Below are 27,420 nucleotides of genomic sequence, written 5' to 3'. Positions count from 1 at the left end.
ATTAAAAATTTAATAAAATTATATTTTAATGAATTTTATGTTTTTTTATATAAAAGAGCATTTAATTTTATTATTATTATTTTTTTTATAATATTGGGTCTTGGGATAGATAATGGAAATAATGGTATCGTAAGAAATTTTATTTATTTATTCTTCTCTATATATATTTAATTAGATTTAATGATATTATTTTTTATATTAAATTAATTTGAATGGATAATATTAAAGTTTTATAATCGTTTCTTTTTCGTTTGCTTAATAATAAATTGTAATAACTTAGAGGCTAAACACTTAAGTCATTTTTGTTTACGAAATCAAATAAAATAAAGAAGAAAAAGAACGAGGAAAATATAACGAAAAAAGGAAAAAATGGCAGGCCAATCTGAAAAAAAACGATTAAAAAAGGCAGCTAATTTTATTATTTATGCCTATCCATTTTTTAGCATTTTTTCGGTAATTATATAATAAAAATATAAAGATGAAATTAAACGTGTGATTAACAAATGTTATGCTAATAATACATAGATAGTGAGATGGTAACATGCTACTTTATCTTCATAACTGAGATACATATAAATATATATATTTTTTTTACAGATAATTTATATCATCTTTGCCTATTTCTTCAGATATGATTTAATTACAAGAAATATATTTTTTTTGCATTGTTTGCTATTTTTTTGTTACTATTACTCAATCAAGAATATACATTATGGCTTAACCAACGGATTAAATTTTACGTTAGTTTACATATAAGATAATAATAATAATTAAAATAAATGAATAAAACAACATTTATAATCATATAAATACATAATTGCACGCATGTTTTACATCAAACACCATTAATATATGATTATGGAAATTGCCGCTATATTTTTTATATGTCTTAAGAAAACTAAGCTTACATATATTCTTACATATAATATATATACAATCCATTCTTTTATTTCTCTAATTTCTTTAATCGTTTTTTTTTTATTAATCACAGATATTATACTGATGTTTTGATTTTGTCTTTTGTGATAAATATAGGATTATTTTTCTCTTTTAAATTTTTCTACATATACATAATTATCCCCATATATGCAACATTTAAGTTTATAAATTTTATTGTAAAATTCTTTTTGGGCTCACCGGTAATTTATCTAGTTGTGTATTGAAACTGCAAACTGTATAATGTGTGTTATAATATATTTTTCTCTTTATTTGCATTCACATAAATGAGTTTCATGTATATTTAATTACACAATCCTTATTGACACATTTTTAAATCTATATATTTATATTTATTTAATTTATCTCCTTTTAAGATGAGTGCTATTGCCCCTCCCGAAAATGCTGAACAACCCGAAAAAAAAAAACAGAAGATCGTATATAAGAAAGTTTACTAAAATACGAGATTTTTATGTATATATTTGGCCACGTAAGTTTTATATACATAATTACGAAAAGAAATGCAGGACAATTTTTAGAAATATATACATTGTGCGCGATATAGGCAGACATAAAAAATTAATTTTTTTAATGTTTTATATATTGATTTATTTTATTTAATGAACTTTATACATAATATTTATTAACAAGATTTATATTGAAAGAAAAAAAAAATATGTTATATTTATAATTATGTTATTTGTTTTATGTTTAAATATGTATATCATAAACCATTCTAAATATATAGACAATTTTAATAAATTTAAATAATAAAATAGATGTAATAAGCATATCCTCAAGCATATCACACACCTTGAAAATTATTACAATCAATATTATGTTTCGTTTCTTTTTTTCTTAATTCGTCTTTTAAATATATGTTCGCATATTATAATTGCTAGCAATATTTATAAATTAATAGAAGCAGACGATTTCATATGCAAGTACCCACATATAGAGGAGCTTATATAATGAGAAATTTATATAAAGAATAATGGAAATGCAAATAAAGAGGAATACATATGAAATTACATAAATTCTGTTTATTTTCATGCGTTTTGTGTATTTTCCTCAAGCCTCACACACACAAATATTTTTATCGGAAAGAAAATGCTATACCCCATACATAGAATTTATAATATATAGTATTGTCGGAAAACAAAAGAACAAACCTTTGTAAAGCTATTACAAAAAGATAAAAAAAGTTTAAATAATATATGCATAGTGCATAGATTTATATATTACAACCCATGTATACACCTATCAAATATGCTATTCTTATTTTTACTTTTTTAATAATATATTTGTCCTTTTATACGTTATTTTAAATTTGTATTATCTTTTGTATTAACACCGACTTATTTTTTTTTTTGTCACAATAAGAAAATTGTGAAAAAAAAAACCTAATTAGGAAACAGACAAAACTAACTGCTTATTTAATATATACAATTATGATATTTCTCTATTATTAATAGTACATCGAAACATATTTAAATCAAAGAAAAAATATATTGCATATTATATAAATTTATTTGAACAAAATATATTTAATTACATTGACCAAATGTGATTGCAAAAAAAAAAAATATATAAACAAAACATTATAATATTAATATAAAAAAGGAATTATTCAATATTTCCAACATTCTTTTAGTATTATTTGAGTTACACTTTTATAAGGCATATAAATTAATAATAAACTTTTCACGTAATAAATAAAGTATATAAATATATAAATTGGGATATACTTGTAGATATATAAATGTGTGGCTAATGAAAATAGGACAAATGTTTTATCATGCTATTAGCGTAGTTAGATATATATATATGTATTTTATTTATACCTTTCGTTAGAAATGTTTTTTTGTATTGTTTGTGTAATTTATTCATCTTTAACAATTTTCTTCTATATGTGTAAAATGAAATTTACATTAGCAATTTCATGTTTATTTATATATTTTCCATGTATCAATTATAATTAATAAACACGGAAATTAACACCCATACACTCAGGTATTGACAATATTTTGGAAATCACGCGCAACGTTTTAATATTAAATATATATATATTTAAATTTATTTATGTGTATAATGTAATACATTAAATTGTGAATTATAAAAACAAAATTTCATCATTCCAAAAAGCATATATTTATTTTTTCAAAGCATGCGGCATATATCAAATAACAGGGAATTTTATAAATATAAAGTTTTAATTAGTATATCGTTATTATTAATATTGTTATTAAAATTATTATTACTTATTATATTCTTAATTTTATTATAACGATAATTAATGCAACAATTACCATTGTTATTAACATTATTTTATCATTAATGAAATTCTTGTTATATTATTATGGAGAATAATATGTATTATTATTTTTACGCTACCATTTACTACATTTATACATATGTTGCATATATTAAATAATATGTATTTATAAGTTTCTATTTTTCCCTATATTTTTTTTGCTTACTATTTTTTTTCGAATTTTGTTTTAAGCTATCATTATTAACTCAATACTTGATTACACTATTTAATAATGCTTCGAAATTTATATTTAAAATTATTTTATCTTAAATAGATTCCCTCCCCCGTTTTCCAGTTAAAATTTATGATATAACATTTTATTTTTATTCTAGAAATGCAAATGAGCTTTTAGAATTTCATCTCCTATTTTTTTTTAATTTCGCTGAAAAAAGGAGTATATACGTTTATATATTATCATTCCTTTTTCTTATTTCTTTTTCATTTTTTTTCTTTTTTCAAATTTGGAAAAGTTTAATAATGCCAGATTTATACATTTTAATAAGATGGTTATGTAAAGCAATTGTAAGTTCCCTTTTCGGGGATGTGAACATAATTAATCCTGAAAATGTTCCCTTGTATGGATCTGTGATATTTGTTGGTAATCATAATAATCAGTTTATTGATGCATGTGTATTAGTAGCAAGTATTCCTCGTCAAGTAAAGTTTATAGTGGCAGAAAAATCGATGAAACGAGCAGTAATTGGGGATTTGGCTCGTCTTGCTGGATGTATAAGTGTTAAAAGACCTGAGGATTTAAAATTTAAAGGAATAGGTCGTATATATTGGAATACAGGGGATACAAAAATAAAAGGAATAAATACCCGATTTAAATTAGATGTACAAATGGGAGATAAATTAATGACTCAGAATAAAATATTCAGTGTTACAAAAATTGAATCTGAAATAGAATTAATTCTTCAAGATCCTATAAATATAAATTGTGAAGATACAGTAAATGGTGTTCCTTTTAAAATTGTACCAAAAATAAATCAAAGTGAAGTATATAATTTAGTTACTCATAGTTTGAAGAATGGAGACACCATTGGAATATTTCCAGAAGGTGGATCTCATGATAGAACTAATTTACTTCCATTAAAACCTGGGGTTGCTATTATGACGCTTTGTGCGTTAGCCGATGGAATAGAAGATGTGTCAATTATACCTGTTGGACTATCTTATTCCAAATTATATCAATTACAAGGTTGTGTAACAATTTTCTTTGGTAATGCTATAATAGCATCACAAGATTTATGTAAAGATTATAATAATAATAATAGAGAAACAATAAGTAAATTACTTGGGAAAATTGAAGAAGGTATGAGAAGTTGCATGTTAACATCAAAAAATCATGAAACAAGTCGATGTATAGAATTATGTGTTAGCTTATATACACCAGAGAGAATGACTATATCAAAAAATAAAATTTATAATAATTTACAACTTTTTTCTGAAATGTTTTGGAAATTTGGTAATTCAAAAGAAATAGAAAATTTATGTTATGAGTTACAATGTTATGAAAAATTATTAGAAGCAAATAAAATTAAAGATGATGAAGTATGGATGCTTAAACAGTCTACATCTGCTGCGACTTTAAAATTTATTGAGCAAATTTGTAGCTTAATTTTTTGTACAATTTTTGGTATGACTTTTTCGCTTTTATGGCTACCTTTAGTTGCTATATCTGTATATTTAGCAGAAAATCATAGAAAAACATCTTTGAAAAATAGTTTAGTCAAAATTCAAGGTGGAGATGTAGTAGCAAGTTATAAAGTTTTAGTATTATTAGTATTATTGCCAACTTTTAATATTATTTATGGTTTATTATTTAGTTTATATTTTTATCAATCTTGGTTAAAAAGAATTGCTTTTACAATTTGCAGTATATGCATTTTGCCAATATGTTATTATATTAATATAAATTATTCGGTTCAAATACCTACACTCTTGAGACAAATGAAAATACATTTGAAAGTTATTTGTGGAATAATTAATGTTTGGAGAGATAATGAAAGGGAACTTATTAGTATGAGACATGAACTCCAATTAAAAGTTCGGAATATTGTATCAAAATTAGGTCATAAAGTTTCAGATAGTTTTCTTGATCAATTGCATAGAAATATTCCAAAATTTGTTATCAATGCTGATACCAAAAGATTAATACGAGGTAAAGATGAGTGGGTACCTATTTTGAAACGTTCACAATTGGAATATAGGGAAGAAATCTTATAGTGTGATTATATGGAGCAATCAGTTAGGATAAGTGGAAATAAAATATTAATGGCATAAAAAACAGATTATCCAAAAATAAATAATAACTATATTAAATATAGTATATAATGAAATAATACAATAAAATACCGACAAAATAGCTTATTAAACTATTTTTTATATTAAGCAGTGCATATAAATATGTATATATATTTATAAACCCGATATGACGAATATATCCCACATTATTCACATGCTTGCTTATTATATTTTATAATATAGTTTTTTAACGCATGCACACCCCATTTTTTTGAAATGTGTTTCATTTCACATAAATTTTATTAACTTCTCATTATATAGATATTACTTTTTTGCATTTGTTAATTTTATATACTTGCTATAAGTATATGGCATATGCTTATATAATTATGACGATGATTAAATTATTCATGTCTTTGAAAAATTGTTTATGCTGAAAAAAAAAGTGACTTTCCTTTATTTATTTTATCACATTTCATCTTATTTATTTCCCATTGTTCATCTTCAATTTTATATACATTATTTTAATAATATCAATTTGTTTTTTGTAATTTTTTTTTTCCAAATTTTTAATTTTACTTTTTTTATAAATTACGAAGTAACTTATTATATATATATTTTTTTTTAAAATACATATATAAAATTATAAAAATAATATTATATAATTTCGTAATATTGAATTATATGAAGAATTGACTAACAATAATTGTCTTATTAAATTTTAAATTAATTTTATTTAATTCTATCTATACAAAGAGCATTTTAATTTAAAAGTTGCACATGCATCATGTATATAGAGAGATATGCATATAATACAAACTAGAAATCTTTACAAAAAAAATTAACAATAAACATGAAAAAAATTGCAGACAATTTGCAATAAAAAACATTATATATGCAGTTTATACACATCATTCATTTGTGTAAATATATATTTTATTTGTATCTGTTTAAAGTCATCCCATAATGGGTCTATTCGTCCTTCTTTATCATTTTCGATTTTTTTATTATGTGGGAAAAGTAGTTTGATAAATTAACAAATAAAGAATAAACATACATAAGAAAAACACAAATAAATGAAAAAATATTATTAAAGAATTGTTTTGCATTTCTTTTATCAGTTTCCATTATTGATTTTTCTTCGAGCTTTTGGAAAATAAATTTCATAGTATTTTTTTCCTTTTGTAAATATATGAGTTTTTTTCTTTTTACAACTTGTAATAAATTAATTAATGCTGTATCATTATTTATTTTAATTCCCTCATTTAATATATGCAATGCCTCATCATATTTTCCTAGCATAAAATACCCTTTAGCTAGTCTAAAATAAATTTTAGCATTTAGCCTATCATTTTCTTGTGCCAGTAATGAATATTTAACACATTCAGAATATTGGTTTAATTTTAAATGCCCTTGAGCAATATTACTACAATAAGTAGAGTGTAATTTTTTAAATTCATTTAATTTTTCACTATTTAATTCTTCGTGTTTTGATAAAACATAATTTATTGATTTTAACCCTCTTTTCCATATTTTTAATGCTTCTTCATAATCACCGTTTTTGTATTTTTCATTTGCATCATCTTTGCTTAGTTTTTCATCATCAGAAATATCTGTATTCTTTAAGATGTTTAGTTTTTCCTCCCTCTTTTCCTCACTTTGATCACTCTCATCATTTTGTGATTTATTTTCAGCTAGCATAAGAGGGTCCTCTTTTAAATACATGCTTGATAATTCTGGGACATATTTTTCAGAAACATTTGTGCCTAAATTTTTATTTTTATTAACATATTGTTCTGGTTCATTGTCTACGTTTTTTAATTTAGTACCATTCGAAATAACATCCATAGTTGTTTTATTGCTTTTTGTATATTTGAATTTTATGCAAAATATATTTTGAACAAATTATAAAAAAAAATAAAAGCTAAAAGGAATTGCGATTTTAGTTGTAAAATATAATTTTATTATTATAATAAATCATTTTACATCTCACACTTCACATTTTTATTTATTTTATTAAAAAAGCATGGCTAAGCTGAATACAGACAAAAACAGTCGTTAGCTAATTATGAATATTGTTTACATTGTCTGAATGTCATATTTTTTATGCATCAAATTATTTTCCAGTGAATTACCCTTTTTTTTTTATACTATAATCGTTAAAATCACAAATTACAAAATAAATAATCATTCCATGTACGATTTTTTGATTCCCATGAAATTTGGATTTTCAACAAAAGAAACTGCCAAATAAATTATAAATTAAAAAATATATAATTAAAAATACTAATAAAATATAAAACAATACACATATAAAAAAGGATTAATATATCCGAAAAATAATAATTATGTGTTTGATGTATTTTTATTTATTCGTAATTTATAATTTGTTTCGTTGGTATGTTTTTTTTTAGTCTGTAAATTTTATGTGCATATAATAAATAGGTATTTTTGTTTTATTATATGATATAAACTGAAAAAATATATTATTATATTATATATTTTTATTTTTTGATAGTATACACTTATAACAAACTTTATTTGTATATTTAAACTACTTTTAATTAGAAAATAATCCATCTTTTAGAAATAAAAAAAATTGTTAATTTTCGGTTATTAGAAAAGTTTATCACTCAGATGTTTATAACTCCAATCGATAACTATACGGAATGGTAATGTAAATGCATAAATATATATATGTGGAGAGAAAGAAATATGCTTTTAGCAAAATATGGGTGATTATGAAAGTATATATGTATCTTTCTCCTATTTATTTCGTAATATTCCAAAGAGAAACGATAAAAATATGGTGGAAATGTTTTTAAATCAATTTTTAATATGTATCGAACTTAATACAAAATGTTGGAATAAGATGTAATGACAAATATTTTCCACGCTGATTTATCTAATCAATGTAAAATGTGCAGGAATTTTCAAATTGTATATTTACAATTCGGTAAAAATGGCACCATATGAGAAATTAAATGAAAAGAGTAAAAGAATAGATGGATACAAAAACTGTGGTTATAGAAACATAAATATTCATTTGTTTATTAATCTCTTTATTTGTTTGGTCGATTATTCTATTATTTGCTAATTTATTTAGAAGTAGTCGTAGGTATCCAAGTGTTTTAGACAATTCGACAACTTGGCCTTTTGTTCATAATTATCATATTCTTGATTAACCAAATTCTTTATTTTGATCATAAACACATTTGATAAATTATCTCCACACAGCAATATATCATTTTTATTGAACATTCTTAGAAAACACAAAAAAAAGGAAAATCATAAAATTAAAAAAGGTCAATATTTTTTATTATATACCCATATATTGAATATGTTATATATGTATTCATTATACGTTTCGCTATTTATGTCATTTTAAAATATGATTTAAATGGCTTACTCTAATGAAATCATTTTGGAAGATTCCATAACATTTGGGTAAAAAATAACTAATGGGTCTTTTGATAAAAAGTCAAAATCCCATAATTCAACACGTCCATCATCTGAGCAACAGAAGAATGATGTTGAATTATTGGGTAACCTGAAATGGTACAAAAAATAGGTTTTATATGTATAGATGTAGGAATAGATATATTAAATTTTATAGTTTATGCATATATTTCCTTTAGTATAACCATAGTATATCATTAATTGATGAATATGAATTCTTAGATTTAAAAGTTGTGATTTGTTCGTTCGAAAATTTATTCCACAATTTAACTGTCGAATCTTCTCCTGCACTTAGGAATATATCATGGTCAAATTGATTTATCTTAACTTTATTAACAGCACCAAAATGTGCATAATAATAATTTAAGAAGGATTTATGATAACAACTGTTGCATCGGTATATTATTCCATTCTTTGTTCCTATATTTGAAGGGAAAATAATGCATTATATATATAGCATGGGCAAATATTATTATAAAATAATATTCCATTCTAAATGAAACATATACGCATATACTTATGATAAACTAACCAACATAGTAATACGAATGAATTGGTTTTATCTTTTTATCTATAATATTTTTTGTTATGTTTTTGTAATGATTCGATAATTCCTCTTCCTTAGAAATAGATTTAATAAAATCAAGATCCTCTACATCTTTACGTTTTTCTTCACCATTTGAGTGGTGAGTATTTTTATTTAACAAATCAACTTCGTCGTTATTTATATTATCATCATTATTATCGTTAATATTGCTATTATTTGGACTGTATCCATTATAGTTTTTTTCGTTTTTATGAAAATTGTTTGCTGAATTTTTTTTCTCAATATTACTGATAATAAAATCTTCATCATGCTGCATATAATTATCAATGTCTATACATGTCAATGATGAATTGAATGGTTTGTTTGCAAGACTTTTATTTTGAAATATAGAAGATAAATCTGTGTATAAATGATTTTTTTTATTTTTTAAATATAATATTTCTTTATTGTTTAATTCTTTTTGTATATCCCATTGATATACTGATCCATTTTCATGCGCAGAATAAAAAACGCATTCATTAATAGAATTAGAAGTATATGAATTTTTAAATGATATATCATAAATAGGTTCAAAGCAATTATCATAATTTTTTATCGTTGTTGATTTTAAAACCGGATTATTATCATTATTTCGTATATCGTAAATATATATGTGACCATTACATAATGCAGCTACTAAAATACTTGGGTTACTATTAGAGTATTTAATTTTCATAACACTTGTATTTAAATTATACAATTTTATAGGATATGTTGGATTGATAAAACTAAATATAGCAATATTTCCTTTACTATTTTGAAAATTTCCAATATCTAATGTATTTGAATAACTAGCTGTTATATAATCTTCATAAAACTTATTTGTATCTATTGAAGTTACATTTTTTTCTAAATTTTTATAATGAAATTGAAATAATTTATCAATTGATATATTTTTTATATATTCTTTTCTTTTATAATTATATAGTGTATTATTTTTATACTGTGCTTCTATATTTTCTTTTTTATATGTATTTTCTAGACAACTTATATTAATTTCCATATCATCATTATCACTCATACTATTGTAAATACCATCATTTTGTTTAACTTCTCTTTTTAGTTTTATTCTATTTCCATTAATAGACATGAATTTTTTTTTTTTTTTTAATATATGTGACAATTTTTTTTTCTCATAATTTTTAGGTTTTTCTAAATTTTGATTATTTTTTTTTTCATCATTGGAAATAATATTAATACCTGTAGTATTCTTATTATCATTAAAAACATCGTCTGCAATTAATGTGTTTATTTTTTCTAGCTTATCTTCATTATTATCATGATTTATAATGATACTTAATATGCCTTGATCCCACTGATTTGTTTTATTATCATTTATATTTTTTTTTAAGAGAGGATAATTGCTTTCTTCATCTAGTTTTTGATTATCTGTGTCTTTATTTTGTTTATAATCAGCATTAATATTGTTATCATCTATAATTTGATCCTTTCCTTTTATGTTGTCTATTCCTTTTCGAGCTTTGTTTCGTATTTTAAGTCTTAGTTTACTAGCCATAAGTCGCTTAGATATAATTTCCTTTTTTCCTTTTGGTAAAGAACGCAATTTTTTTTTTATTGGATTAACAATAGTATTTATATTTGCATTATTTGTATCACATTTTGTAGGCATTTTTAAAATGTCTAAATTGTCTATATATTTATTAATATGATAAAAGTTAATTATTTTTTTAATATTTTTTTTAATCTTTGTTCTTATAATAGTTTTTTTTTTTTTATAATTAATGTTAGGATTAGTAAGAACATCATAATTTTCTCCATCAAACATTTTGATATTGTTATTTTTTCTTAAATCTTTAATATAACTTAAGTGAATATTTTTATAAACCATTTGCTCATAATAATAAATATTTTGTATTATACATTTTTCTAGTGTTTTTAATAGTAATACAAAATTTTCTTTATTTAACATTTTTTTTTTAATATTTATTTTCCATGGTAAATTATTATCATCATCATCTTCAATTTTATTTTCTTTTCCCTCTTGATCATCACCTTGTTCTTTTTTCTTTTTAATTATAGACTTTATTAAATATTCATCTTCACTAAAACTGCCTTTAAAAATAGGGTCAAAAATAAAGTTGAATAATATACACATAAAATGAAAATCAATAAGTATTGTGAATAATCATAAAATGATGTGAGTAAAAACGCTATTCTATTTTCTCTTCGACAATCTTTGTCAATTAAGAGTATTTTAGGCATATAAACATATTTACAAAAATATATAAAGTGAAAAATGAAACAATATATGACATACAAAAATATTTGATGCACACTATTTTGTATATTTTTCAAAAATGCACAAATGTACATTGAAAAAAAAATGTTTACTGGTCAAAAACTTCATTGTTTTCATGTTTTTAAATTTTCCCTTCGATCTAAATGTTCTACTTTTATTTGATAAGCTTCTAGACACATTTTTCGTTGAAAACAAAGTGTTAAAAAGGGATGTGTTGTTTTTTTTAGATTTATAAAACGACTTTGGTATAATTGTTGTTTGTTTATTATCAACAGTATTTTTGTCAACTACTTGAACCCACATATTTTTTTTTAAAATTATTCTTTCGTTAATGTTTAAGAAATCTCCATATTCGTCCATTATTTTTTTAAATTTGTTATTTCTGTATTTTATAAATTTTTTATGGAGAAGTTCTGGTCTGTAAAATGAGGAAATGAACAAAAATTATGAAAAATATTTAATAGAAATCATGATTATATGGATTTATATAATCATAACAACGAAAGTATGTGTTTTTTTGATAATTATTATTTCCATTTAGAACTATTTTATTTGTTGAATGTGACAAAACCATGTTCGTCATTTGCCTACTTAAGTGATTTTACAATTAATACATTTTCGTTGTTATATATTTTATTTATTTTATTATGATTTTGTTTTATTTTTTATTTTAACATGTTGGTTGAGCTTCGCATAGTCAACTTGTGTAATTCGTATAGATTCGTTTGGGAATTATTGTTTTGCTTATTAATAATAGAGACATAAACATCTTTATTTTTTCTGAAGACATTTAATGTTTGCATGGACTTATTTATGCAATTATTTTCGTCGTTGTTTAATAATTTTTGATATCTTTCATTTGCTTTCTGAACTTGCATTTTGTCTTCTTCAGAATCATTTAATATGTTTGGTATATTCAATAAGTTTATCGTTTCCGTTTCAGTTAAAAGGATTTCTGAAAGAGATGCAAGATAAAATTGAAAATAACAAATAAAGAAAAATAAATAAAATTGGTGAACTTTTTTTTACAAAACTGATTTTAGTAAAATTTACCATCGTAGAAATCTAAAATTTTCTTTTCATATTGTTCATATCCTGAGCGATTAGTTCGATTCGTATCTTTATGTAAATGTATATTTTCAAGAACATTCAAATTGGTATCTTTAATATTTCTTGTTTCATCTTCATTTGATATTTCCGAAGGTTTTCTTTGATCATCGTGCTCAGGTTTGGTATCGAAATGTTTAAGTAGTCGATCTAGTTTATTTTAGAAAACGCAAAAATGGTATGGCGTGTTTTAGAAAGTATATGTATAAAGAGATATAAAATCAAAACGGTGAAGATATATTAATATTTTCCTAATAGTTTTATGAGTCTATATTTTCTCGCTTTTTGATTATATTTCACGTGTTGTAGAAAATTTTGATATAATAATATTTTAAGTTGCATAGATTTAATATATAAGTCTTTATATTTACCAATTCGGTCAAAAGATTTTTTTGTCTCGATTTCTTGAAAGTTAAAATATATTGGCTTTGGGGTTATATTTTTATTATCCAAAATTATTTCAATTTGGTCATCTTTAAAAAAGTTAGAAAATGTGCACAAATAGATAGTTGCATATATATATATGTATATAGAAAAAATGTCGACCTTTCTCTTGCGTATATAAATATTATGCACAAATATTTTATAAAAAAAAAATTTTCATACAATTTTTACTTACCTTTAAAATCGCCATTTTTCTTATTTGATTTGTTAAAATAAATTTTACTAATGTTGTTTTTTGTTTTTTTAATAGTGCCTAAACCTTCTTCCATCTCTATTACTACTACTGGCAGTTTTTGCGAACATTAATTTTTTCCATAAAAAAAATTACACTTTTGTACGTGATTTTTGCATTAAATGCATGCAAGAATACTTATATATGTTTGTATGTAATTTATAATATTTTTTATTATAGTAATTTTTTTTCTACTACTTTTTTTTTGTGCTAAAAAATAAAATATGTAATATTGGAGGGGGGCAGCCTACATACATGCAAATACGTATACTAATATACTGAAGAATTTCTCTCAAAATTTGCTATAAAGGCATGTATAATCACCAATTATATTACTTTTAATTTATAACATCTTAAATAAAACTACCCCAATATGTGCGCAAATTTTCATCGAGCTATAATATTTGTATATGTATTTAATTTCATACAAGTTTGAGAAAAAAAAATCTACAATATTAGCAATTTAAATGAAAAAACGACATTCACTAAAAATAAAACAATATAGAGATATGTATGCATATATATATTTGTGTATATAAATGCATATGTTAAATAATACGGCCGGATATTTACACTATTAGAAAGTAAATGAAAGCTCGAAAAAAAAATTGTAGAAGCTCATAAAATCAATAAATAAAAAGATGCTTGTCTTAATTAAATGGAGAAAATTAGGAATAAGAAATAATAGACTTCTTAGTAAAATAAATAAGGAATATTCAAGTTTTGTAAATAATAATTCCTTAAATTTTTCGAATATTAACGATGATTTTCATTTCACAAATAGTGATGAAGGATCCAATTTTGCAAATAGCGTCGCTGATAAAACGGGGAAGAAATGCGATAATACTTTTTTTTTTAAAAAGGAAAAGTTTAATGACATTAAAAATGTAAATATTAATAATTTAAATAATAGAGAACTATTATATTATATTGGATATTGTAGTAAAAATAAAATATTGGATATATCAATGTGGGATACTGTAATGAGTGTATTAGATATAAAAGTAAAAGATAGTATAGATATAATTTCGAGTGATTTTAATAAAAATAAAAAAAATATTTTAAATTCTAAATGTTATGATAGAGAAGAAAATTTAAAAAATCCTTTTTTTGATATACATGATTTGATGAAAATTTATCAAAATATTTGTTATATTAATTCTTATTTTTTTTTAAAAACAAAACATGAAAAAAGTTTGAAAGGAAGCGAAGATACAGTTAACAAAGGGAATCCCAATAACTTTTTCCAAAGCAAAAAAAACGATTTGGACGAAAATCATTTTTTTTTAGAAGATGGAAAGAGTTGTGAATTAAATAAAAAATTAAAACAAATACACACAATGAATATAGAAAATACGATTGAAGAAAATAATACATATAAAAATAGTGTAACTTTAAATAACGTGAATAAAACAAATTATGAATTTTCTCCAAACAATAATAAAAATACAATTTTTGAAACAGAAAAGTTTATATATATGGATAATGCTAATAGTACACACGAAATAAATATGTTTTACTGTAGTAATGGTGTAAAAAATATGTTTAATTTACTGTCTATTTTTTTTCTTCAAAATATAAATATTATAAATAATCATTATTTATGCCGCTTATTTTATGGATATAATAAAAGTAAATTTTACAATGAAAGATATTTAAATAATTTATGTTTTGAAATAATTAAAAGAATAAAAAAAATTCGAACATATCATTTATATTTAATATTAGTTAATTCATATTATTTAAATTATATAGATAACATATTTGTTAAAATAATTTTAATTAATACAATAAATAATTTATCACAATTACCATGTGAAGCTATATGCCAAATATTACATATTGTTCCGTTGTTTATTAAGTCAGAAAAATTATTATTTAAAATTAATGTTATATATTCAAAAAAAATTGCCACCTTTAATCAACTCATTCATTTAGTTACTTTATTTAAAAAAATGTTACAGCAAAAGCTTATTTCCCAAAAAAATATATTTCAAACATTTATACATTTAAATAAATTTATGTTAATAAAGAAAAAAAAAACTACCAGTATTCCATTTAAGAAAAAAAATTCACAAGGTAAAAATTTGAGTGAAGATACTTGTTCTACAAATGGTGATGAACTAATAAATAATGTAGTAAATAATTTCAGTGCCTATAATTATTCAAATAAAGAAAATAAACACGAAATATTTAATTTTGATGATACTATAAACCCAGAGCATAAAAAGGATTCCTTTTCAAGTACTCATAGTAGTAATGCTAATGATATATATGAAAAAAATAATATTTTGAAAAATGATAATTCACTCATAACTTCAAAAGAAGAGAAAATAGAAGAAATCGAATATAACATTTGTACCGATACACACCTGATTAGATATAATAAAAATCTAAGTGGGGATAAAGAAGAAAGCAATTATAATAAGGATGATTTATATTTTCATTTGAAAATAATAGATATGCACCTAAGGCATGATTTTAAAAATATATATTGTCTTTTTCCTATTGAATATAAAAATTTTCTTCAAAAAGTAAGAAATATTCCATGTAATATTAATAAAAATATGCAAGGTGAAAAAGAAATATTTATATTAAAAAAATATATGAAAATGTTAAATTATAATTTTATTACTTTTGTATATGGTCCATATATTTTACATATATGTGATCCGTTTTATAAAATATATATTGATTGGAAAGACTCATGGAAATTATATCCAGTTTATAAACAAGCTTCTCAGAAAAATTTTGAAAACGATAAAATTAATCATTTGAAAAAAGAAGGATATAAAGAAATATTAATTTGTCATGATATGTTTAAAAAGTGCAAAAGCGAGAATGAAAAATTGCAATATATTAATTCTATATTAGAAAATACCGAATTTTCTAAATGTTTAGCTAATATGAATAACAAAAATGATTCGACTGTTCCGTTGCAGGAACAGTACATATATATATGAACGTGCTCACGTATGTGTGTTTGTTTATCATTTTTATGCACTATGTTTTATATATATTGTTTCTTTGTATATGCTTCTTTCTCAAGAATACGATTTTTTAAGTGAATGGATATACACAAAGTATCCTTCTAGTTGTGCATTTTCATTTCCTTTCTTTTTTTTAATGTCTTTTGTTTTTGTAAACATATAGTGGAACACACCCTATTTATTTTCAATTTTGCTTTTAGTTTCGTTTTTTTTTTTTTTTACGTTGAATAAAGTGCATTGCGCATTATGACGAAAGATAATGCGATAAAATCGTTAGTTTATATTATTACATACATATTTATGCATATAATAAATTACTTCTTATGAATAGGTTATAAGAATAAGATTTACATAAAATACTTAACTGGGTTATAATAATATTAAAAATATTTAATTTATGTCTTTTGTGTTATTTATTTGCAAATATGTTGAATATTAAAAACATAAAAAAATAAAAAATTATGCGAAATGTATATATATACAAACAAATAAGCATATATATATGTGGACAACTTTTCCGATATTTTGGTATTTAAAAAAAATAAGAATACAAATACGAGGAAAAATTAATTTTATTTATAACATAAAAATTATCATATTTATCAATATAATCAAATTTGAGCTTGTTATATAAATTAATAGCGGCTTTATTATAATCTATAACATGTAAGTAAATATATAAAGGCATTGGTTTATTTTCGTCATCATCGTGTATATTTGTAGTATTATAACGTTTTATTAAAATTTTTTTATTTTTTTTTAAATTATAAGCAGATAATTCATTAAAAAATATATCGAAAACTTCGTCAGTTATATTAGAACACGCTACAATATTGTCTTCTTTTTGGGATTGTTTACAAACATTGGTAGTAAATGGTATATTTTCATTTTCTTTATATTTCATAATTTTAAAATTTTTATCATGAATAATGTTATAAAGATCATGTAAATAATCATTTAGTACAATCTTTTTATAAAGATTTCTTATTATGCTATTACATAGGCTATAATTTTTAGGATATGTACCATTGCAAATATTACCAAAATTATTATCATCATACAATGGGTCTTTGCCATTGCATGGAATATGCTCCTCCGTTCTGACGTTTAGATCTTCTCTTTTTTCTTCATTTATTAATTTTCCACTATGTTTTGGCTCTTTATTTTCAAATTTTTCTTTCTTTGAGGATGTGTGAATATAATTTTTGCATGATTCTTCACATATTTGGTCATGATAATTATTTTCATCATGCTTTTTTTTTTTTTTTCTCTCTTCAATTTTTATAACCGATGGCAAACTATCAGTGGGATTGTCGTATAATATTCCCTCATTATAATTTTCGTCTTTGATAATATTATTTGATAAATTATAAAAAACATCATTGTCTACATAACAATATAGCTTGTTATTATATAAAAATATTCTGTATATAATGAAATAAAAATAATAGATGGTATACTCAATAAGATAAGAAGCTAAATTTAGTCCCCTAAAATATTCACTTATTCCAACTGTTAAAATATATATATTATTAATATTTCCTGTTAAGTATTTTTTTGTTATTTCATTAATATTTTTATTCATATAAATTTCTTCATATAATTTTTTTTCAAATTGAGGATTTGTATTTAAACCTTTCATTTTCAAAATTGTTAATTCTTTTAATACATTATTATTGTTATTTTTTTTTTTTTTAGATTTTTTTTTTCCATCTATTGTGAATAAATTATCGTCAGAATTTTTTAGGTCATTTACATTAGTAGAAAAGGGGTTATTATTATCATCCTCATTTATCATATTATTATAATTTACAACATCGTCAATATGCTCTTCATTAATTTCATCTCCAATATCATTGCCATTTTTTTTACTAACCATATTCATATATTTATCCATACCATTCAGATTGTTTTTTTCTAATGAAATACAATTTTCTAAAAAGTTCATGGAATTTTTACACATATTCTTCATATAGCTTTTCTCGTTTTTATTATTAATATATTTTTTCGTAAAATGATTATATATATTAATATAATCTTTATCATCATCAAAATCTCCATAATTTATTAAACAAGATATGCTTCCAATTAAATAATTTTTTCTCTCTCTTTTATAACTTATATTATTCATATTATAATTAAAAGAATTCAGCATTTCTTTGTCAAAGTATTTTTTTCCATTAGTCAATTTTACATCATCATTACGATTATGTGATATTCCATTGATTTCTTCATATCTTAAATTTTTTTTTCCCAAATGATTATATATATCTTGAATATCGCTATTATTTGTAATTTTTATGGTGTCATTTTGCAAATATTTATTAGACTTTTTCTTAATATTACTATATTCTTCGCTTAACGTTGAAAAGTTAGCAATATTTTCTTTCTTACTTGGCTCTTTATGGGAATTTAAAAAAGTATGATTATTTTTAACATTATTATTTCCATTTTTACAATTATCATTAATTTCCTGACAAGTAGGGATTACATAATTTATATCATTGTTGTTGCTTTCACTCAAATTATTATCACTAAAAGGATTTGTTTTTTTTTTCGGTAACTTTATATTTATATCATCGTTTTCATTAGATGCATTACACTTGTCTAAAAATTGAATATAATCAAGTAAAATTTCTTTTTCAGTTAATTTTTCTATAGTTTTATTTTTTATTAAATTTGTTATAGAATCATTGTTAATATAATCAATAAATGAATAAGGTAGGAAAGCTCCTATTGAAAAAATTTCATCTTCTCTCCATTTTTTATGTATTATTTTTTTTTCATTAGAGTTTATATTTGAATAATTTTTTATAATTCCTATATCATTGTGGGAATTATATTTTTTTTCACGTAATTCTGTTTCATCTTCTTTCTCATTATCACTTTTATCATTATCATCATCATCATTTGAATTTTGTGTGGTATTATCATATGTGCTTACTTTATTTTGTAATATAGAATCCTTTGTTTTTTTATAATTATCACAATATTTGGCATATTTTTTATTATCTAAGGTGTTTCCAAATTCTTTGGATATTTTTTCAGTAATTTTGATCACATTATCATCGACTATTTTATTATCGTCAAAGTTACATATACTAAAATAAAAATCTGCATGATATTTTACAGGAAATAGTTCTTTATGCAAATTAAAAGTATCATCGATATCGGTTTCTTTTAAAAAACGAAAATATACCAAGTTGAGGATATTTATTTTTTTTAATATTTTATTTAATAATATTTCTCTATCTTCACATAAATCTAAGAATAGTCGTGAGTTTAAAATCTGTTTATCCATATCATCACGCACAGCAGAGGATGTTGACACAAGCCTTTGCTTAGATAGTTTCTTAAATAACCCTAATATATTATTCACAACTTTATCATATTGAAAATCAATAAAACTATTTTTAATATTTTTAATATTCATGCTTTCAGCATTTTTTATGTCAAAATCTGTATTTTTTGAAGTATTAGAGTTATCATTATTATTTTCTTTAATTTTATCCATATCTCGAATTTTGTTCGCTTTACTAAGCTTTTAGTTAAAAAAAAATATTATATATATAACTGAAATAGGTTAATATTTGAGATGCTTATTAATATGCGAGCATCTTGGCAAATAAATAGATAAATGAAAAAAATATATACCTCACAAAAGAAGAAAGGGCAATACAAAATTTGTCTATATATTTTATTCTGTCTTTTATGGAAATTAATATTTGTTATTATTTTCCTTTAACATTATTGTATATACATCTTTATATTCGCCAATGAAATTGAAAATCACAATAATATATATTTTTTTTTGCAAATATAATTTTGAGTGTAAACTTTAAGTTAAAAAATAAAAGACACTTTACTTAAAATATAGCATGTAAAAAATGCAAAAAAAAAAGGAAACTATAAGTAAAGAATTAAATGGTATATCATAAAAAATAAAAACGAATTTATCAGAACAACGATTTTATAATAATAAAAACAGTACGCCAATTATTGTTATAATAATTCGTCATAAAAAAAATCACCCATATTAAAGATATTAGTTATAATAAAAACTGTTCGGTAATAACAAATTTTTGCATCAATGAATATTAAGGATTAAATGAAACAAATTTACAATTAATCAGTTACATATTTTGTTTTTATCAAAAATGCATAAAAAAATGTTATATTATAACTATATTTGAAACTATTTCAATGTAATAAGATTAAAAATAAAGAATAATTATAATTAAAATAACCGCGCCACTAAAATAAATATTATAAAAATATATTAATGATATATATATACAACAAAATGATAATAAAATACAATAAAATGAAAAAAGGGAGTAGCTGAAAAAATAAAAATAATAAACACTGCGCATAATATATATCGAAATTTGCAAATATTGTGGCACCGTATTTTCTAGTTGTTAGCATTTTATTTTGAAAATAATGAAATGTTTCTTTTTAATATTATATACTTTGTATGAGAAATTATCATAACATTTTATTTATTCTGTATGTTTTAATATATGCAAAATTCAAATAAAGTATAAAATTTCATATTAAGTATAAAAATAAATAAAATATAATGTTTAATGGCTATAAAAACATGCATAATTTTTCTGATTTCTTGGTAGCAATCACCTTGATTGTTTTAAACGAATTATTTTTTTATTGAATATTTTTTGCCACAATATAATAAAAATAATAAATAAATATATATATATGTGAAATAACGATAACTATAACGAAATATAGTAATAAATCGCATTAAAATATATAAACGCAAAATAGTATATATTTATCAACTGAAGCGGATTTCACACAAAATGTATAGTATAGTATATTATAAATGTCTATTGGTTAATGTCATGTTATGATTTTGTTACTTAACTCTACTTTCGTATAAGATTATTAACCTGTATTTATTAACAGGGAGTGGAAATACAAATATTCTATTAATAGGGTTATAGATTTATATATGCATATTTATTTTTACATAATAATATTATAAATATGATGTGCTGTTGTGAAAATTTGCTATAAGCGTATGCATATATATACTTATATATGATTTACCGGATTTAAAATAAATTTATTCATTGATCAGAAGGAAATATATGTTTCTATGTTTTTTTTATTTCCCATATATGATATAATATTGATAGCAGCATTATTCACCGTACCAATGCCATTTTTCTTATATTTTAAAATGCTAAAAAATTCATATGAATGCATATCTCTTAATACTGTATATAGCATTTAAAGAAAAATTAATATAGTATATATTAAATGATAAAAAAAACTTATAATTATACAAGTGTTCTTATTATATATATAAAAGATATACTATCATTTATATTGTCTAAGGATTAATATTACCAATGTCACGTATAAAAATTATATCTTATTCTAAATTACATATATAATTTCGTATTTTCTAGCCTCATAATTTATATGTGTATGTATAATATTGGTAAAATATTATAAAATTTCCAAAAAATAATTTATGTTATTTATATTATGATCGCTATTATTACTCGATTAGTTTTCTCATATATCATATAATGCATATAAAGCGATATTTAATGGGATATTTCTAAAAGCAGTAAAAAAATACAATAAATAAAAAAGGGAGTTTGTAATAATATAATGTATATATATCAAAATATTCCCATTTTTTTAAATAATCGCAAGAAAAAAAATATGATAATACATAAAATATTCAAATAAAAATAATTCCTTTTCATAAAAAGGAATCCACACTAAAAAAATATGTGCATTTTTTTCTTTTCAAAACACATGTGTATTTCTGTAAATATATAAACGCGAGCTTTTCACCTTGCAGACTTACAGCTGATCTTCTTCATAACGTTATAATTTATTTTTCCCCTATAATTAATATCTTATTCCTATGTTTGCTTTATCTCATCATGATGATTAATATGATTTCCCTATTCTATGTGCTTTACATTCCCAGACGTGCGAAAAACATTTTTTTTTGGATATATAGAAAGGCATAAGTATTTCTTTTTTTACTGTGTAATTTTCTTTTTATTATATTTTTTTTTTATATCTTAAAAAAATGAATGTTACATTTTTATTTCTTATCATTGAACCTCTTTAGCTATTCGTTTACTGCACACACATCATTATTTGAGGGAAGATTAGAGTCCTTGAATTTATAAATTCCATATACGTTTATAGCACATGGGAAAAATAGGAACGAAAAAGCTGTATAAGGTTTATATAAACTTTTAATATCTCTCCATATGGTAGAAAATGTATGATATAGTATTGCCATTTCAATAGTGTGGTTAATGAAAATGTAATATTTACTGTGCGTATATTTTACAATTCTGTTAATAGCTGTTTTAATTAAATTGAGGGTAACAGTGTAATATAAAATTAGTTTTTATAATTTTAATTTTTATACAAATTACAATTATAACGAATTTTCTGAAAGTCAGTGATTTTCATTATAATTATATGTAAATGTGTTTTCCCCTTTGTTCTTCCTTTTTTTTTTCTTGAATGTCAAATTGAAATGCAATAATTAAAATACGATAAATTTAAAACACCGTAAATTATAAATCACTTGAATGACAAAAAACATAAAATACGTCTATTTATTTTTCATTTAAACATTTATTATTTTATTTTTAATTTTTTTTTTTTAATTCAAAAAATGTTAACTATTCAATAAAAAAAATAATATATACATAAGTGCATATTAAAAAAATCAATAAAATATATGTAAGCCAAGAAGTGATAAAATATATATAATATTCAATCATCAAATAAAACTTTACAAAATTAAAATAAAATTTTGATGTTATTAAATATGATATTATTTATGAATTTCTCGTTTTAATTTTTTTTTTTAATAATAGGGGAAAATGAATTACATTATAAATGTATATTTGAAATGTTTTTAAAAAATAATTTATCAATTAAGTATTTACAATGTTTAAAGTTGAATATAGCTTTATTAAATAATCAAAATAATAATTCACTCATATGTAAAAGGTGTAATTCGGTTAGTACAAATTATTACACTAAGGGTATCAAAGAAATAAAATGGGCATGTTTATATAGTATTGAGAAAAATCAAAAAAGAGGGATATGCACTTTGAAAAAAAATCAGGCAAAAAAAAAACCTAGAAAAGTCGGATTTGCTCAACAACTTACAATCCAAAAAAGATTTAAGTACACAACCTTTGATATAGAAAATAATACATTCTCTAAAGATATAAAATATGAAAATAAAAACAATGAGTGTGTAGATGAGGATTCATTTGAAAGTTATTGTGTAAACAACAGGGAAGACAATTATCAGGGTGAAGATAAAAATGATAATGGAAATTTTAATTCGTCTAATGAAGAAAAAAATTGCACATATGATGAGGAGAATGTACAAAAAGAAACGTTTGAAGAAGAACTCGAAGATGATATTGATTCGTTGTTATTTACAAATAATCTGAATTCAAGCTTTATTGGAAATTTATGGCATACTTCAGCAAATAGTGTATATACTGACGTTGATAAGAATATATTTAATTCTATTTCAACTCCAAATAAATATAAAAAAGATACATGTCTTCATGAAGATAAATTTTGTAAAAGTTCATCCTCTAATGATCTTGATTCTAATGAAAATGAACTCGATCATATGAAAAGAAAAGAGAATAAAATAAAAAAAGTAGAGAACACAAGTTTAAAAATTGAAAAGGAAGAAAATGAACTAGAGTATGAAAAAGATTGTAAAGATGGAGTATATGCAGAAAATTTAGTTGATACTATAGAAAGAAATAAATTAAAAAAAAACGCAATTTTAAGTAATTCAATTGTTAAGAAAATATACGAAGAAGAAATGAAAGAAACAGAAAAAATGAAAGAGTATTTTGAGAAAAACGAAGAAAATTTAATAAAATATAGAAATTCAATTTTATGCAAATTAAACATATCAAAAGAATTGTCCAAAAAATTTAAACATTTATCTAAAGAAACAAATGTATTCAATAATGAAAAAAGTAAAGAAGAATACTATAAAAAAATAATTGATTCTCTTAATTATGAAAAACTGCAAGAACCATATTATAAAAGAAGAAACAGTAATAATAATAGAAAAGCCCAAAACTATGATAAAATTGAAACAATAAAAATATTAAACATTGATAGTTTGCCATGTAATGTTTTAAATAACCTATTTGCATATAAAATTGTAAAAAATTGTAGCGCTGAATTATGCTTAAAAATAATAACTAGGTTAGGTATGTATAGAGACAAATATTCTCAAGTTTCTTACGAAAATATGATTAATTATTTAAGCCAAGTAATTACAAGTAGCCAAAATGCAGAAATAATTTCACTTTTTTCACGATGTTATGAAACAATTAGTATACCATTCTTAGTAAATTATGTAAGAAAATATGGAACATTCTCAAGATCGTTTATTGTTAATATGTATGATAAATATTTTAGAAAACGATTATTTGATTTTGTAAGATATGAAAATAATATGGGAGTAAGGAAAATACCAAGTATATTAACCCACCCATATCATTTGTCATCCTACATTAAATTATTAGGAGAATGTTCAGCTAAAAAAGATATGTACATACAGCTTAAAATGAGAGGACATATTCCATATTCACAAGATTTTAATGGTGAAAAAAAAACTGATGACCTTAATTATTTAATGGATCTAGAAGATCATTCGAAAACGAAAAAAATTAACATCAATTATAATCATAATAGTAATAAGTTGAGCATGAATAATAATAATATTGTTAAACGGCCCAAAATATATGACGCTATTTTATCAGCAGAGTATACAGGACTCCCTCTTGAACAATTTATTGAAAAAGAACAGCAAAAATTAACGCGTTCACCTTTGAAAGCTACCCAGCTGGAAGAACAATGTAGTAATTTAATACAAGAAAGCAAATATGTGGAATTAAACAAAGAAGAAATAGAAGAAGAATATGATGAAAATAATTGTACAAATCGAAAAGAATCCCAAGAAAACAATATAGAAACAAATAGTATAATAGGTAAAGAAACACACATAGAATCGTATAATGATGAAATGGAAACAGATGCTAATTTCGAAGATAATGATAAGACAACAGATAAAAAATCAAACGAACATGTAAACTTTATTCTAGATGACAACTGTGATATTTATGTTTACAAAGGATTTAATAAATTAAATAAATCGTCGTTTAAGTTACAAACAACCTTAGTGAAATCTGAGAAAGAGCAAGAAAGTAACTTAACTTTATATTCAAATAAAGATGAGAATTTTGAAGAAATTGATAAAGAGCAAAACAATGAAGCATTATGGGAATTACCGTGGAAAACTAGAAAAAAAAATTCCTTTTTTTTCAAGGGACGTTTTTTTAAAATATTGCCCGATAAAGGATGGACTGATATTAAAGATATATCAGAAAAATATATAAGGCCACGAAGAAAAAGAAAAAAACATTTTATTCGAAGAAAAAGAGTTTTACAAAAAAAAATGAAAATTAATTTGTTTAAAAAAAAAATTTTGGAAAAATGAATAAAAAAAATAAAATTTATTAAATATGTAAACATATAAAAACATCTACATATATAATGCATATTACTAATTAAAAATACAGAGACTGTTTTCGTTAAATGAAAGCAATAACATGCTAATTCACAAAAAAAATAATGCAAATAATAATTATATATGAAATATTTTGTGTATGTCTGTAAATATATTTATATGCAGACCATGCATATTTATTTGAGGATAAGTTTATTTTCATAACAAAATTAAGATAATTATTTACTACATTATATAAACGTAAATTTATTTTGAATGTTGACTTCTTTTTTAATTCAATATTTTTATATGCTTTATTTTTGTTACAATACCATTTTAAAAATGGTATTATTATTTATTGAAAATGCCTTCTTTTTATAAATTTGTTTGTAATCGTTATAAAAATATAAGAGAAAGAAAAAATAACCTACATATTTATAGTTATTTTATTCTTATAATTAATTCTATATGCGTTTATATATTTTTTTTAATAAAAAAATACCTCTATAAGACAAATTATATATGTCATTCTTCAAAATAAAATTTTTATAATAAAATTGTTATGATCCTTCGCATTTATAAAGCATATTATATGCTGTATACACATAAAAACTGTTCATAATAAATCACTATTTGTTAAAATAATATTATATAGTAACTGTGTATTGCCCTACATTATCATCAATTAATTCAGTGAAATTAGTATATTTATTTATATTCGATTGAATATATAATAGTAGCCTTCATGTTTTGTATTGGCAACTTATATAAAATGATTTCCAACTTATGTTATTGACATAATGGGATGCTAATTAATTTATAATTATTTTTCAATTTTTTATAAATGATGGTTATCCTTTGCTATATGTTCATTTTGAAATAAAGCATTGGCTGGTGATGTACATGATGTTAATGATAATATTCTTTCGATGTATGCATCACTATAATCATCTCTAAAGGTTTTAAAGCATAATGGTTCGATTTGTGTTTTTCTTAAATAACTGTCCCAACCTTTGAGTAAGTTTCCTCCATCAACATTACAATTTTTGTGATATTCTGTTTCAAGTCTAAATATTTTTTCTTCTAAAGCCTTTATTGAATTTTCCAATTTTTTTTTGTATTTTATAATATCTTTTTTAACTTTATGCTTCATTTTATCAACTATAAAAAAATGTAAGAGAGCACATTAAAAATTTATAGTTCTTAATAAAAGCTGTAACTCCCCCTAAATCTTAATATATTTTTCTAAAGTGTAATTAACAATTGTTATTATATAT

The 27,420-nt window shown here is 22.1% G+C and overlaps 9 protein-coding genes across 9 annotated transcripts; 4 read left to right on the top strand and 5 right to left on the bottom strand.

Moving 5' to 3' along the window:
- Nucleotides 1-369: 369 nt before the first annotated feature.
- PY17X_1430700 (SND2 domain-containing protein, putative) lies at nt 370-1,394 on the top strand (the record flags this gene model as incomplete). Its single annotated transcript, XM_022957550.1, has 4 exons — nt 370-453; nt 598-740; nt 992-1,139; nt 1,314-1,394. 4 exons carry the CDS (start codon nt 370-372, stop codon nt 1,392-1,394), a joined length of 456 nt encoding a protein of 151 aa, XP_022812922.1.
- Nucleotides 1,395-3,727: 2,333 nt separating this feature from the next.
- Nucleotides 3,728-5,479, top strand: PY17X_1430600 (glycerol-3-phosphate 1-O-acyltransferase, putative; the record flags this gene model as incomplete). The annotated part of the gene is made up of 1 exon (XM_721493.1): nt 3,728-5,479. One exon carries the CDS (start codon nt 3,728-3,730, stop codon nt 5,477-5,479), a length of 1,752 nt encoding a protein of 583 aa, XP_726586.1.
- A 990-nt stretch (nt 5,480-6,469) lies between these two features.
- Nucleotides 6,470-7,345, bottom strand: PY17X_1430500 (tetratricopeptide repeat protein, putative; the record flags this gene model as incomplete). The annotated part of the gene is made up of 1 exon (XM_722167.2): nt 6,470-7,345. One exon carries the CDS (start codon nt 7,343-7,345, stop codon nt 6,470-6,472), a length of 876 nt encoding a protein of 291 aa, XP_727260.2.
- A 1,254-nt stretch (nt 7,346-8,599) lies between these two features.
- Nucleotides 8,600-13,622, bottom strand: PY17X_1430400 (WD repeat-containing protein, putative; the record flags this gene model as incomplete). Its single annotated transcript, XM_022957549.1, has 9 exons — nt 8,600-8,759; nt 8,907-9,047; nt 9,142-9,376; nt 9,489-11,615; nt 11,895-12,220; nt 12,478-12,757; nt 12,856-13,059; nt 13,281-13,382; nt 13,529-13,622. The coding sequence occupies 9 exons, from the start codon at nt 13,620-13,622 to the stop codon at nt 8,600-8,602; spliced, it is 3,669 nt and encodes a 1,222-aa protein (XP_022812921.1).
- Nucleotides 13,623-14,226: 604 nt separating this feature from the next.
- On the top strand, nt 14,227-16,548 carry PY17X_1430300 (uncharacterized protein; the record flags this gene model as incomplete). Its single annotated transcript, XM_722170.1, has 1 exon — nt 14,227-16,548. The coding sequence occupies one exon, from the start codon at nt 14,227-14,229 to the stop codon at nt 16,546-16,548; it is 2,322 nt and encodes a 773-aa protein (XP_727263.1).
- Nucleotides 16,549-17,107: 559 nt separating this feature from the next.
- PY17X_1430200 (asparagine-rich antigen, putative) lies at nt 17,108-20,089 on the bottom strand (the record flags this gene model as incomplete). The annotated part of the gene is made up of 1 exon (XM_022957547.1): nt 17,108-20,089. One exon carries the CDS (start codon nt 20,087-20,089, stop codon nt 17,108-17,110), a length of 2,982 nt encoding a protein of 993 aa, XP_022812920.1.
- Nucleotides 20,090-22,696: 2,607 nt separating this feature from the next.
- Nucleotides 22,697-22,873, bottom strand: PY17X_1430150 (conserved Plasmodium protein, unknown function; the record flags this gene model as incomplete). The annotated part of the gene is made up of 1 exon (XM_034637695.1): nt 22,697-22,873. The coding sequence occupies one exon, from the start codon at nt 22,871-22,873 to the stop codon at nt 22,697-22,699; it is 177 nt and encodes a 58-aa protein (XP_034493628.1).
- Nucleotides 22,874-23,497: 624 nt separating this feature from the next.
- Nucleotides 23,498-26,134, top strand: PY17X_1430100 (conserved protein, unknown function; the record flags this gene model as incomplete). Its single annotated transcript, XM_722534.1, has 1 exon — nt 23,498-26,134. One exon carries the CDS (start codon nt 23,498-23,500, stop codon nt 26,132-26,134), a length of 2,637 nt encoding a protein of 878 aa, XP_727627.1.
- Nucleotides 26,135-26,981: 847 nt separating this feature from the next.
- On the bottom strand, nt 26,982-27,296 carry PY17X_1430000 (histone acetyltransferase subunit NuA4, putative; the record flags this gene model as incomplete). Its single annotated transcript, XM_022957546.1, has 1 exon — nt 26,982-27,296. The coding sequence occupies one exon, from the start codon at nt 27,294-27,296 to the stop codon at nt 26,982-26,984; it is 315 nt and encodes a 104-aa protein (XP_022812919.1).
- Nucleotides 27,297-27,420: the final 124 nt, after the last annotated feature.

The sequence above is a fragment of the Plasmodium yoelii genome (genome assembly GCF_900002385.2).
Source record: "Plasmodium yoelii strain 17X genome assembly, chromosome: 14".
Classification (NCBI taxonomy): Eukaryota; Apicomplexa; class Aconoidasida; order Haemosporida; family Plasmodiidae; genus Plasmodium; species Plasmodium yoelii.
This window is presented reverse-complemented; position numbering and strand designations above follow the sequence as displayed.